Source organism: Pongo abelii, chromosome 18 (assembly GCF_028885655.2).
Source record: "Pongo abelii isolate AG06213 chromosome 18, NHGRI_mPonAbe1-v2.0_pri, whole genome shotgun sequence".
NCBI classification, from domain to species: domain Eukaryota; kingdom Metazoa; phylum Chordata; class Mammalia; order Primates; family Hominidae; genus Pongo; species Pongo abelii.
Genome location: NC_072003.2, coordinates 2719468 through 2734014, shown reverse-complemented (window position 1 = coordinate 2734014; position 14547 = coordinate 2719468). Strand labels below are relative to the sequence as shown.

At 52.2% G+C, this 14547-nt stretch overlaps 1 protein-coding gene across 2 annotated transcripts in view; it reads right to left on the bottom strand.

The window, feature by feature from the left end:
• The window catches only part of PDPK1 (3-phosphoinositide dependent protein kinase 1), a 70462-nt gene that overhangs the window by 11589 nt on the left and 44326 nt on the right, over window positions 1–14547 (bottom strand). For both annotated transcript variants that reach the window (XM_024233669.3, XM_054534608.2), the window contains 4 exons: window positions 10752–10820; window positions 10400–10496; window positions 8513–8686; window positions 5162–5379 (listed from right to left, as the gene is read on the bottom strand). In XM_024233669.3, the coding sequence (XP_024089437.2) occupies window positions 5162–5379; window positions 8513–8686; window positions 10400–10496; window positions 10752–10820 (558 nt within the window). The remainder of the gene's footprint in view (window positions 1–5161; window positions 5380–8512; window positions 8687–10399; window positions 10497–10751; window positions 10821–14547) is intronic.

The window sequence follows — 14547 nt, the reverse complement described above, 5'->3', positions numbered from 1 at the left end:
GCAAGGAGCCAGAGCCCCACTGGAGGCTTTTCCAACACCTTGGGAGGGCTCTACAGGCTCAGCTTCACTGCCAGTATGGGAGGGAGCCAGTGGCAATGGTGGATGGGCCCCAGGTTTCCTCTCCAACCTTCTAGTCCCATGGCCCCTCACACTCTTTACCTCTGTGGAAGACCCCAACGAGCTTTCAGATCAACTGATACGTACTACAGAGGAAATTAAAACTGAGATACTTTCAAATATTTAATTCATTAAAAAACAATAAACCCATTACTATTAACATACATTACTTTTATTTTTAAAATAACTACTTTGCAAAACAAAATAATGAATGAAGAGAGTGTGCCACTCTGTGCGCTGCGCAGGCCTCTACTGTTTGATAAGGAGAGTGCTGGGTCCCCACATCCACCCGCGCCCATACTCTGCTGAGATCTGTGTTCAGGCGAAGAACACGTCAAACACCCAGCCTCACTCAGATAAACAGCTAGAAAAGGGAGGAGTATACTCAGCCTTTTTAGAGATTGGTGTCACTTCCTGGCCTTTTGGCTAAGAATAAGTGTAGATGTTTGTGGATATTCTTCTTGGACACTGCACTGCAGTTCAGAAAGTGGTGGCTGCTTAAAGCTCAGTTGCTGTGAAATCTCATTCATAACAATACATTTCCATACACCGTGACACGAAAACCATCAATCTACCCTGCACTAGTAGTTCTTCTACCCTCGTGTGATTTTATAGGTCATACATTGGGGCTGAATTATGTAAAGCTTCCAAACATTGACAAATTTCATTCTACGGTTTCAACAGATCAATTCATGGATATCACTATGTATCAAATGACTTTTGGCCTCTAATCCCAGCACTTTGGGAGGCCGAGGCAGGTAAATCACTTGAGGTCAGCAGTTCGAGACCAGCCTGACCAATATGGTGAAACCCCATCTCTACTAAAAATACAAAAATCAGCCGGGTGTGGTGGTGCACGCCTGTAATCCCAGCTCCTCGAGAGGCTGAGGCAAGAGAAATGCTTGAACCTGGGAGGTGGAGGTTGCAGTGAGCCAAGATTGTGCCACTGCACTCCAGCCTGGGCAACAGAATGAGACTCCGTTTCAAAAACAGAAAAAAAAAAAAAAAAAAGACTTTTGGCCTGGTGCAGTAGCTCACGCCTGTAATCCCACCACTTTGGGAAGTCAAAGCGAGAGGAATGCTTCAGCCCAGCAGTTCGAGACCAGCCTGGGTAATATAGTGAGACCTTGTCTTTTTCTTTTTTAAAAATAATATAAACAAACAAACAAAAAGCTTAAAAAAAGTCTTTTATTGGGAAGGTATCAAGCTCACAGTAATGAATAAAGTTTTCCAAAATTCCAATTTTCACTTGAAGGTTTCAATTTTATCATTGACATAAATATGGGCAGTTGTTTTCCCTAAAGTAACAGGCTCATTCCAATCATTTTCAAGAAAAATATTGGCCAAATAGCTAAGTCTGCATAACGGCAGTTTGCCCGTCAGCCAGACGCTCCACAAGGACAGCAAGCCAACAGTCACAAGCGTGTCTCCCTGAGACGGCTGCACACTCGTGTTTGCAGAATTGACTGCCTTTCTGTATACTTCCCACTTCATCCCACAAAGTATTCATAACATTCATCATTTTTAACAAACACTCAGAAGTGAGACTGGTTTCCTTCTCTCTTCCTGTGGGTGAGTGCTGTGAAGAGATGATTATTGCCCTGGCACTGCTTGGTGCCATGGCCTCAAGTCATAGTGAAACCCTGTCTTCACTAAAAATATAAAAATGAGCCAGGCACGGTGGCACACACCTGTAATCCCAGCTACTTGGGAGGCTGAGGCCAGAGAACTGCTTGAGCCCAGGAGGTGGAGGTTGCAGCGAGCAGAGATCACTCCACTGCACTCCAGCCTGGGCGACAGAGGGAAACTCCGTCTCAAAAAAAAAAAAAAGAACATCATCTGTGATGAGAAGCCGGGGGACACAGGCCAAGCGGCAGGTCCAGGCTGTCTGTAGACTCATCCACTGTGAGGCAAAAGCACAACTCAGCAGCAGACATGTCAACTCCCTCTTCGTGCCTGCAGTCGTATCTTGCATCCAGCAAGTTTCGACTGCACTGTGGACTGTGGCAGTACAGGATGACCAAGCCTGAGGCTTTGTCTCTCAGCTACCGTGTGGCCTCTCCAGCCTCTACAATGCAGCTTCTAAGAGCTTCAGTGACTCTTTAATTTATTGTCTAAAAAGCTGTAACAAAGAACATTGGATTTTAAAGAGCTCATCACATATATTTTTAAAATGTTCCTTTTAAGTGTAAACTATTCCATGTAAATTAAAAAATTCCTTTTACCTTTTTTTTTTTTTTTTTTCCAATTTTGAGACAGGGTCTCACTCTGTCACCCAGGCTGGGGGGTGTTCATTGCAGCTTCGACTTCCAAGGCTCAGGTAATCCTCCTACCTCAACCTCCCCAAGCAGCTAGGACTACAGGTGTGCAGCACCATGCCTGGTTGATTTTTGTATTTTTTGTAGAGACAGGGTTTCAGTATGTTGCCCAGGCTGCTCTCGAATTCCTGGCTCAAGTGATCCACCCACCTTGGCCTCCAAAGTGCTGGGGTTACAGGTGTGATCCTGAACTTACTTACCGTATTCTCATGTAGGCACAAGGAAAACCTCAGGATTTCAAAATAATGACTCAGCGGACGATAAAATTACAGAGGCTATAGCAGGTATAAATGAAGAGATAGTAAGAGCTCAGTAGAAATATTGAAAATTTATTAATCTCAAAAAATGCATATATTGGCTGGCATGGTGGCTCACGCCTGAAATCCCAGCACTTTGAGAAGCCGAGGTGGGCAGATCACTTGAGGTCAGGAGTTCAAAACCAGCCTGGCCAACATGGTGAAACCCTTCTCTACTAAAAATACAAAAATTAGCTGGACGTGGTGGCATGTGCCTGTAATCCCAGCTACTCAGGAGGCTGAGACAGGAGAATCACTTTAACCCAGGAGGTGGAGGTTGTGTGAGCAGAAATCACGCCACTGCACTCCAGCCTGGGAGACAGAGCAAGACTCTCTCTCATTTAAAAAAAAAAAAATATATATATATTGATACCAAAAACCTATGACCTTAGAAAAGAACAAAAGCACACAGATTCCATTCTACAGCATGTGGTCACTGAAAAATTCCACCATACACGCACAGAGAATGACAGCAAAAAGGCAAATAACATCTTAGTATTACAAAAAAAACTGCCCTGACCTCGGGGATTTGGTGGCCACACACTGAGAATGCGAACCACTACTGTAAAGAGCAGGTGCTGGACGGACCTCCCAGCAGCCAGACAGATCCCGTAAGATCTCAGGAGTCATCAGCTTCCCAAAAGGATCTAAAATCTGAAGGAAGGGGGAAGGGGAAAGAGAACCCTGAAGACAAAGGAAGCAGGCAGGAGAATGTGTATCCTGACTTGCCGCCATCACCAGGCTAAGGTACCCAGACGGACCCCAAGGCCCTCTAAGAACAGCCCCAGGCAGAGGGACCTCTTCTGGGAGTCACCAAAGGAGCTGAAACACACACACACCTGCAGACAGCACCTCTCAGCTGGGCTCTGCAGAGAGAGCGCTCCTGGCCAAGTACTTGGAGTGGCCACAGCAGCCCTTCGTGGGGACCCCAGCACACACGAGCCCGGGAAGCTCCTTGCATAGCCAGGCACACGCCTCCTTGCTGCTTGGAGCTGCGCAGCACAGCACGGCTCAGACTGCTCCCATCAAGAGCCCTCCTCTCCTGCTCAGTACACATTAACATCCCTAGCAATCACACTAGGTGTGATTCAGAGCCCCTAGCTGTAGACTGTTGCTGCCTGCCAGCGTCTCTGCACAGGTTTTCTAGAGACAGGTGTGGCGAACCGCACAGAGCCGTGGTCCTCCCCACTTGCCGGGGCGGCCCAGAGCTCAGCTCCTTCCTCTCATTCCTCCGCACAAGTCTCTCAAGTCACATGTGTCCTGTCCCTGCCTAGCCGGGCCCTCAACTCCCCCTCGCCTTGTGCTTCCACTCCAGCATGCCTTCCTGCAAGGCCCTCTCCCCACCCCCTTGGGCTCCGCTCTGCCCACAGAAAAGGGACAAGCAGGTAAAAATATTAGGGGGGAAGCCCTTCTTACCAGATTAAAATGGAAAACATAAAATATAAATAGGGACAGGATGGACTTGGTAAGAATTTGCAGCTTCCATACAAAAACACAGTATCAAGACAGGAGAGAAACTGAAGAATGTTTGCAAAACATACAACAAGGAATAGTCTCCATACACATGGCTTTTAAAAATCCGTGTTAAAAAGATGCACCAGCCTGGCCAACACAGGGAAAGCCTGTCTCTATGAAAAAATACAAAAATTAACCAGGTGTGGTGGCAGGTGCCTGTAATTCCAGCTACTTGGGAGGTTGAGGCAGGAGAATTGCTTGAACCCAGGAGGCAGAGGTTGCAGTGAGCTGAGATCGTGCCACTGCACTCCAGCCTGGATGACAGAGCAACACTCTGTCTCAAAAAAAAAAGATGCAAAACATACAAGAAAAAATAGTCAAAGGACACAAAGTATCTCAAAAAAGAAACCCAAATGGTCATGAACACAGGAGACATCTGCCTCAATAGGAATAAAACAGAAATTCACAAGTTTGTTTTTGAAGCATCAAAACACTCTCAGGCAGGCAAAAGCATTGGGAAAGGCAGATTCCTGGCACCCCCGGGACAGATCCCCAGCCCTGAAAACACGCACGCCCTCGATCACACACTGCCCCTGGCACTCACCTTAGAAGACATAAGTGGACAAGTGGGGAAAGCTATGTGGAAAAGAGGGGCTACAACAGCGAACCTCATAAACTCCCAAGTGGCCAGGTCCAGGCTGTGTCTGTCCACACCACAGTGACTCCATGGCCACAACCAGCAGGTCCAACTGCCCAGGAGAGGAGGGGAGCACCCAGTGGTCACAACCCACTCAGCCCCTGGACCGGCTGCCTCCTAAGCACCCGTTTCCAACTGTGCACTTACGATGTGCTCCTTGGCCAAGCGTCCAAGGCTGCTGTGGGAGGCAGTGACAAGGCAAAGGCACCCACCATAAGCCCCCACGTGTTCACGCTGCAATTCTGCAAGGAGCATTGCTTATGTCCGTGAGTTCTTACCAAGGGTTTCCGCCAGCCTGCTTCTCCAACAACAACCTCTTCTCGTCTTCGGAAAACTGTAAGTCCAGTTCAAAGGAGTTCGAGTCCAGATCGTGAATGTACTGCTCTATGTTGCTGCCTGACCTCTGGGGCAGGCCCGCGTCCGAGGCTGACAGGGAGTGTGAGGAGGAGGACGAGGACACCTGCATGCAGCCAAACTGGCTCAGGAGATTGTCATACTGCAGACAAGAAGGAAAAGTCAGAACCGCACCTTCACTCGCCTCGCCTCTACAGTCCTAAAACCCCAGCCCCTCCCGGCACTGCCGCTGTCAGGCCTTGGGAGCTCACACACAGCAAGGCGCAAGGCGACAGGGTGGGCAGCCCTGATTCTCCTCCGTGGGACACCTGGCCACAGAACCGAGGCCTCACTGGATCCTGCCTGATCGGGCTCCTCTTCCCATGGGAATCAGGGCCAGAGAGGGGCAAAGCCTCAGATTTCCTCTCCAGAAAGAGGGGACCTGGGCCCTTACCCTGTGGGCCCCATGAATGCCAGTGCTGCCCCCCGGAGATGGGGGCTGCGATGCCTGCTGGGAAGAGAAGGGGCCCGAGGAGGCTTGGCGGCAGATCCATCGCACAGGCTGGCAGGCAGGGCCTCCGTGCAAGACCTCGTTGGGCCCCAGGTGTCTTAGGAGTCTGAGTCTGTAGTAGATGCTAAATATTTTGATTTGACTAAACACATTCAATTGTTTAAAAGACATTCCTTATAATGTCAGCAAAGATAAACTGAACTTACTGTAGACAACGATGCCTGTTACTCTAGGAAAACGACAAATTAGTGTCGACAACAGACACTCACTCATAAACGTGCCAAGCGGACACAGCCTGTGCACTAACATGCTCCTGGCGCTGCCAAGGCTAGAGAGTCCCTGGGCAGGGGCAGCCACCTCCCCGGCTGCAGGCCCCACATCTGAGCTCTGCTGAGGCCAAGGACAAGGGGAAAGAAAAGGTGCCACCAGCAATGGCACCATCAGCAATGGCTGGGATAAGAGTGCAGCATGCCGTTCCACGTCCTCCGTGCCTCCAGACGCAGGCCCTGGCTGCTGCCCCACAGAGCTCAGCTTGTCTGCAGCCCCACACAACCCTCCACACACACAGCATCCCCCATGTGCTCACACTCCTAAAGCTGCACCACAGCCCCGCCTCACAGCCCTAAAGCCTCGCACCCAGCTGGGCTGGAGCAAGATGCTCGCCGACGGGCATGGTGGAAAAGCCCGACGCTGCCGGCCCCTCCACGCCGACCCCTCCACGGGGCGTAGGCCTGCCCAGCCTGCTTGTCTCCAACACTGTCCAGTGGTCACACCGTCCCGGCACTTGCAGGACCTCAGGAGAGCAGGAGCCAACGAAGCACCCTCTCTCCTCCCGCCTCGACCTAAGGGCAGGTACCACGGCCAACGCCCCTGGCTGAAGGGGACGCCCAGTGCCCATCCCCCATGAAGGAGGGGGTGCGGCCCTGCAGGGAGGGAGGAGGTACAGCCCTGAAGTCTCCTTCCATGCTTGACACCGTTTGCCAAGACTCACTCACTGTCCCTGTGTGAGGTCTGGCCTGGGAGCTCCCTGCCTGGACCCACTCCAAGGCTTTCAAACCACACAGCTGTTCAGAGCCAAGGATGGGCCATCTAACAGTCAGCTGCCAACACATGGAGCCCGGCTTCACGGACGGCAACAGAAGCCCCGTATCAAGCAGCCCCAGCTCTCAGTAGGCCCAGGCACAGGGGCCTGCACAGGTATGTCGTGAGTGCAAGCACACATACCCCCACACTCAGAGAAGCTCCCCAGGCACTGACACTGGAGACAGCTGAAGCCTGTGCTGCTCCTTCAGAGCCCAGCTACCTCCCTGGGAGGAACGGAGCACAGAGCCCACGGGAGAACGGCCACCAGCCAGTCCCGAGCAAAACGTCTGCAGCAACAGCAGGCCCAGCAGGGAGAGCACTGCAGCCCCGTGGCACCTGCCAGCCGTAATGAAAGACCATGCAGGAGCAGCTGGGTAGCACAGAGGGTGAGGGCAAGGGCCTCGGGGCTCCCAGGCCACTGCATACATGAAAGGGGCAGGTGGCCACATCAGGCAGCACAGACTCTGCTCCCCAAGCCTGGCTCCCTTAGAGTTTGGGCTCAAAGGATGTCGGGAGGATGAGGGGCATTACACAGCAGGTAGGGGCGTTGGGAAACTTTGACACTAGCAGAAATTTAGCTGTGGATGACTTTTAGATAAAATCTAGAATTCCCAGCTGGGCGCAGTAACTCATGCCTAAAACCCCAGCAGTTTGGGAGGCCGAGGCGGGTAGATCACTTGAGGTCAGGAGATCCACACCAGCCTGGACAACATGGCGAAACCCTGTCTCTACTAAAAATACAAAAATGAGCCGGGCATGGTGGCGCACACCGGCAGTTCCCGCTACTCGGGAGGGTGAGACAGGAGAATCGCTTGAACCCACAGCGGCAGAGGTTGCAGTGAGCCGAGATCGCGCCACTACACCCCAGCCTGAGCGACAGACCAAGACCCTGTCTCAAAACAAATAAATAAAATCTGGACTTCCTCAGTCACGGAAAGTGGAACTCCGTATACGGTGCCAGTTAGAATAAGCCATGGTGACAGAAGTCAAACCAGAAAAACGGATCTCATGATAACAGCACTTAAGTATGAGGGCGTCACGGTGGAGGTGGCAAGAGGAACTCAGAGGAAACAAGGCTGAAGTGAGCGACATGCCTGCCTCTCACAACACCCTCGGTCCCTTGGGCACATGGTCCACGTTCTCTACGAGAAGCTTAAAGAGCAAAGCGTGCTGAAGACCCCATGGCTGTGGTCAAGTTGGGAGACCAGCAGCCTCAGAGCCTACTCAGCACTGAAGCAGACGGTACCAGCGTCCCCACCAACGCCACGTCCCAAAAGTTCAAGCACACAACACTCGGGGATTTCTGTGGAAAGACAGGCAGTGTTCTGGAGCATCTTGGACGCACAGTTGTACAAGCACCAAGCCAAGCGCAGATGCGACAGGCCTGGGCAGGAGGCCCCGTACGTAGGACCCCGGGGCCAGTGCCGGGGGTGCTCGGTGTCCGGTTCTAGCAGCACCCTCTGGGTGGAAACTCACTAGCCTGTCCACGGCCACGGAAATGAGGAAAAAACGACCCACCCAGCACATCACCCGCCACTGCCTCGCGGCAGCAAAGACTACAACCACCAGCAGGCCTGCCGCAGTGGCACAGACACCCTCCCCTTTCGGCTACAAATCACACGTGGGTCTGGCGCACGGGCATGAAGCCCAGTGCACGGAGGACCCAGTGCCACCCGCCTCGCCCGCCATCCCGGCAGCTTACATTGCCATAGCAGTCCTCGTCGTCTTCCGACATGGCTGGGAGGTAAGCGGTGAGCTTCGGAGGCGTCTGCTGGTGCAGGTTCTCCCACGTGACGGACTCGAAGAACGGGTGTGCTTTAAGAGGTCCGTACCCTTCCATTTCCTCACAGCCTAACCGCTTTGTGGCGTCTAAAACCTTAAGTAACAATCAAGACAAGTCACTGCCAGGGTGACAACGTGATTCCGACCAAAGAAACCCAAATCTGGCGGCCGGCCACGGTGGCTCACGCCCGTCATCCCAGCACCTTGGGAGGCTGAGGCGGGCAGATCACCCGAGGTCCGGAGTTCGAGACCATCCTGGCCAACATGGCGACAACCCGTATCTAGTAAAAATATTAAAGTCAGCTGGGCGTGGTGGTGCGCGCCTATAATCCCAGCTACTCGGGAGGCTGAGGGAGGAGAATCGCTTGAACCCGGGAGGCAGAGTTTGCAGTGAGCCGAGATCGCACCATGGCACTCCAGCCTGTGCAACAAGAGCAAAACTCCATCTCCCAAAAAAAAAAAAAATTTATCTCATCTCATTATAAGTCCCTTTCGATTTCCAAGTGCCTGATTCTTGACAGGAAATTACTGTAGCAGGAATAATAAAAGAAACTAAAATTAAAAAAAAAAAACAACGGAAATTACTGTACCATTTAGCATTTGCTCAACACTGCACAGCATTTTAAGTTACTGGTGCTGGAGCGACTGGCGTTATGACAGCGCAGATGGCCGTAGACCCTAGTTCGTGACATCTGTACATTTCAGCTTTAGAGTCAGCTACGTGAAAATTTGAAAGACCAGCCCAGGTAAAACAGAGAAGAGAGGTTAGCCTGGGAAAGGTGTATCAGTTTATATTCCAGAAACAGTTGTTTCCTGACCTTCCTGTGCTTTTGGCCCTGGACGTCCCTCCTTACCACGACTCTAGGAGCGGGGTCAGTCCTGCCCCTGCAGGTGGCCCCAGGATCGCTAGGCTCCACAGCCACTGGCTTCTCCCAACCTGTCTCACCTCTTTCCCCTGGGCTGGGGTGTGGGCTTGATCAGTCCCTGGAGGAGACAGCTCTGCGGCCTTCGAGGGTCCCAGCAACACCCACTCCACAACCGCAGGAGCGTGCTGGTCCCAGTGATGATTCACTCTCTTTGCTAATTACTCAGTTTTTCTTGTTTTAGGATTTTTAACTATACACTGTAAAAGAATCCTTGCTGCTGTTCATTGTATTTTGAGACTGAGATTCCTTTTCACATGTGCGAGGAAAGGGGCCGAGCCTTGAGAGGCAGCACAGGATCCCAGGGCCTGCCTCCCGGTCCAGTTGCTCTGTGGTAGATGGAGGGGGCGGGGGGGCGGGGAACAGTACAGGGTACTCTCCAGCAGATACTGAGAAGTGAAAATAAGTACTCAAAAGGTTTGGGTTTTTGTTTTCGTCTTTTTTTTTTTTGAGACGGAGTCTTGCTCTGTCGCCCAGGCTGGAGTGCAGTGGTACGATCTCGACTCACTGCAACCTCCGCCTCCCGGGTTCACGCCATTCTCCTGCCTCAGCCTCCCAAGTAGCTGGGATCACAGGCGCCCGCCACCATGCCCGGCTAATTTTTGTATTTTTACTAGAGACGGGGTTTCACCATATGGGCCAGGCTAGTCTCAAACTCCTGACCTCAGGTGATCCGCCTGCCTCAGCCTCCCAAAGTGCTGGGGTTACAGGCGTGAGCCAATGTGCCTGGCGAGATGACATGTAATTATCTACACTCACTGTTAACCCTAAGAACACCATTTTTTGTGAACACAGGAGCCTCCAGGAAAGCCACTCAGAAAGCAGGTTCAGAGGACTCAGGGTGTCCCGGATCACCTTTCCAAAAGGAAATTCACAATATTTACCAAAAGTTTCTCCACGAGGTCTCTTGCCTTAGGGAAGAATTTTTCTGGAAAGTCATATTCCAATTTAATGATCTTCTGAAATATAAGATACTCGTTTCTGTAAAAATTAAAAAAACAAACAAACAAACAAAAAGTCATCCCAGGCAGGGTCCCAGAAGCCTCCACACGCAGGGATGAGCGCCCCGGCCTCGCAGCACGGCAAACGCACCCCGGCCCCGCACGCCGAGAGCCCCCCACCTCGGCACGGCACCCAGTGCTGCCCTCCCCCACCCACCTCGCTGCTGGGAGGGACTGCCGGCCGGTGGGGTGCACCCCAACAGGCTCCAAGGCCCAGGCAACGCCGTCTCCTTACCCAGCTCGGAATGGTGGGAGTCCTGCCACAAGCTGGTATATTATGCATCCAAGAGCCCAAAGGTCTGAACTTTAAGGTAAGAGGAAAAGAAACAAAGACATGTGTAAAATATAAGCGACATGCCCAGTCCATTTCCCACTCTGTCTCCACAGCCCCAGTTTCACCTCTAATGCACTTCTATTCTTTAAGACCAGTTGCGTGTGAGGGTGGGGAACCCGCCCTCTGGAGAAGCCTCCCCGCGGCCTGGGCCCAGAGGGTCTGCACGCGGCAGGCACCGGCGGTCGCTCAGCTGTCCCCAAAGCTTCGCGTCTTCCAACAGGGCTTACCAACGTCCACACACACCTGTCATCCTGAAGCAGAGCAGAGCTCACTCCTGGCACCACGTGGCTACAGACCAGGCAGGGGGCAGGATGGGAGAGAACGGGGCTGACCCTGTTCCAGTAAGACAACCCAGAGAGCTGAAGGAAGCGCCCTCCGGTCAGCGCTGGCGGAGGTCTCGCCAGGGGCAGGAAAGTGCAGCACAGGCGAAATGAATGACCGCAACATTCACACTGGACTTTCTTTAGTGTTTAGTTAAAATGGGGAGCGACAAAACAAAACAGGCAGCACAGCCTCCGCCTTTCAGTGTGGAAGCCGCAGAGAGAAGAGGGGTGCCGGGGGCAGAGCTGTGCCTGGCACCCTCACGGGGTCCTCTCCAGAGCGTGGAATTCACGCAGAAAGGGATTCTGGGGGTAGCTTTTCACCTCTGTGAATTATCCAATGTTTTATCATAAACACTTACTTTAGAATTTATATATATTTTTAATATGATACAAAAATAGAAGGGGAAGCCAGTATTACACTTCTGGAAGACACATGTACCAAGGGTGTATCAAATAAACGTTCAGTTAGACCAAGTCATGCCACTTCCTGAAATCCACACCGAGGAATTCAGGGCGGCCCCCCACTCAGCCCAGCAGACCCCGTCTCGCCCACGAGAGGGACAACAGGACACCCCCACCCCGACCCCAGGCAAAGAGACCTCCTCCTGCCCATGCAGGTTGGGTGGCGCATCAGACACACGCCAGTGTGTGAATCAATGGAAACCCCTTCAACGCACAACAGTACAGAAACAGGCCCATGAACCACAATCTGTTCATGCGACAGAAAACCACACACTGATCAAGACACACCCACAGGTCATTCAAATGACCTGGGCAAGTGCCCATTATATAATCACGCAGGGCTCAAGAGCGCTTGTCCAGCGTGACTCGAATGGCATAAAAGCCACGCAAACAGCTATAAAACGCACAGAAAAAATAACTGGAAAGACATATACCTGTACGCCCAATTATTATCTGTGACTATAAGTGGGTTTGGAGACTTATTTTCTAAGAACTCTTCATAAATGATTTCTTTTTTCTTTTTTCTTTTTTTTTTGAGACAGGGTCTTACTCTCTCACCTAGGCTAGAATGCAGTGGCGCAATCTCGGCTCACTGCAACCTCTGCCTCCGCCTCAGCCTCCTGAGTAACTGGGCCTACAGGCGCTCGCCACCAGGCCCAGCTACTTTTTGTTACTTTTAGTAGAGACAGGGTCTCGCCACGTTGGCCGTGCTGGTCTCGAACTCCTGGCCTCAAGCAATCTGCCAGCCTCAACCTCCCAAAGTAATGGGATTACAGACGTGAGCCACCACGCCCGGCCTCTTTCAATTCTTTATAATAAAAGTTCTTAACTATGTTTAATATCACATGATTAAAAAATTCAAAAGCATAAAAAGAGATGCAGAAACGCCTTCCTCATAATCCTGTTCCCGCACCCCATAGACAACTACCATCACCCGTTCAGTGCCTATCCCTCCAGAGAACCTGAAACGCCCAAACGAGAAAATGTGAACACACATTCCTCCTTTTTCGCAGAGGGCAGGATCCTATGCGTATATTTGTAGAGCTGGGAGATCTTTCTGCACCAATGCTAAAGTGGCCCTCCACCCTGAAAGTAAAATCTACAAACAAGGAAACGCTAGCTCTTAGGTGGCGACGACACGCACTTTGAAAGCCGGGTACATCGCGCCCTCCACCTGTGGGAGGGACTGTCCTCTGCGCCGCAGGATGCTGAGCAGCTCATCTTCGCCTCCCCTGCTGGATGCCAGCCGTACCCCTGCTCCAGCTTTGACAACTAAAACTGTCCAGACAGGGCCAAGTGTCCCCTGGGGAGCAGAATCACTCCAGTTGGGAAGCTCTGACCTAAAGCAGTGTCTGGCCATGCTAAGAACTCAGTATCTGGCCGGCCGCCATGTCTCAACGCCTGTAATCCCAGCACTTTGGGATGCCGAGATGGGAGGATCGCCTGAGCCTAGGAGTTCAAGACGAGACCGGGCAACACAGCAAGACCACATCTCTATTTAAAAAATAATTGAATAATAATAAAAAGAGAACTCAGTATCTGCTGGTTGAAAAAAGTTAAAAGAACAAAACCGAAAAAGCCTGGAGACGGCCGAGACGCTGAGTGAGTGCTCAGCCTTTCCGCCCTCCCATCACGTTTGTGCCATGGCCCCACCTCCCACAGTTTTTCCTGAAGCTGTCCAGCTCAGAAATCCGGAACTGCCGTCCCCAGAATCATTCATTCTCTCAGAGTGCCTCACTTCACTCCAGGAAGGTGGCCCCTTGTAACCTGGCGGAGCAGGAGAGTGGCAGCGTGGGACTCCTGTGGTCCTGTCGACTCACGAGAGCGCCAGCAGCCGAAGCTGACCCCAGCCCTCAGTAGCACTTGACTAGCCCGGGGCAGGAGGAACCCCAGCCCCACCCTCATTCCACAAAACTGCTCCCTAAACTTGAAACTCCAGACTCTGATGCTGCCTCTCAGCCTGCCACCTGCCTCCCAGCCACCCTAGACAGCACCTCAGACTTCTCACCAACCCTTGCCGTCAGCTCCCTGGACATCCTCCCCCACACCGCCGGTGGTCCCCTGGCTGGGCTTCTCCGCTCTCCCCTTCCCTGACCCGCACCGGCCCTGCAGCCCCTGTACCATCTGCACTTTTTTCATTTTCACTATGGAGGCTGCCACCAAGGCCCAGCTGTGTCTCTCAAAGACCCTCATGCCTGCTGGACGCCTCCTCCCTCCCACACCCGCACCCTCCAGGGCCTCCCTGCGCTCTGCGGGACCCTGTCCCACTGCAGCTGGTGTGTGGCCGAGCAACCCTAAGGCCGGGCTCCCCGCCCTCCACCCCGACAGGGAGCAGCACCCAAGGAAGCCTGGGCTGTGTGCACACGGCAGCCACGCTTTCCTCACTCAATAGTTTTTCCCAAAGAAACGATTAGGCTGGGCGCGGTGGCTCACGTCTGTAACCCCAGCACTTTGGAAGGCCGAGGCGGGCAGATCACGAGCTCAAGAGATCGAGACCATCCTGGCCAACATCGTGAAACCCCATCTCTACCAAAAACATAAAAATTAGCTGGACGTGGTGACGTGCGCCTGTAGTCCCAGCTACTCGGGAGGCTGAGGCAGGAGAACTGCTTGAACCCGGGAGGCGGAGGTTGCAGCGAGCCGACATCGCGCCACTGCAGTCCAGCCTGGAGACAGAGCGAGACTCCGTCTCAAAAAACAAAAAACAAAAACAAAAAAAACCAAACGATTCAATCTGCAACCAGAGAGCATCAGGAAACCCAGGAAGCTTAGAATACAACACTAACGTATCACGTGTGTGTACGCCACGAAAAATACGCTTTAAAATGCGAAATGCTAATTTATTTCCAAGTATGCTTAGCTACTTAAAGGCCACCAAATTCACTCTCTCAAATATTAATTTCTATGTTAAG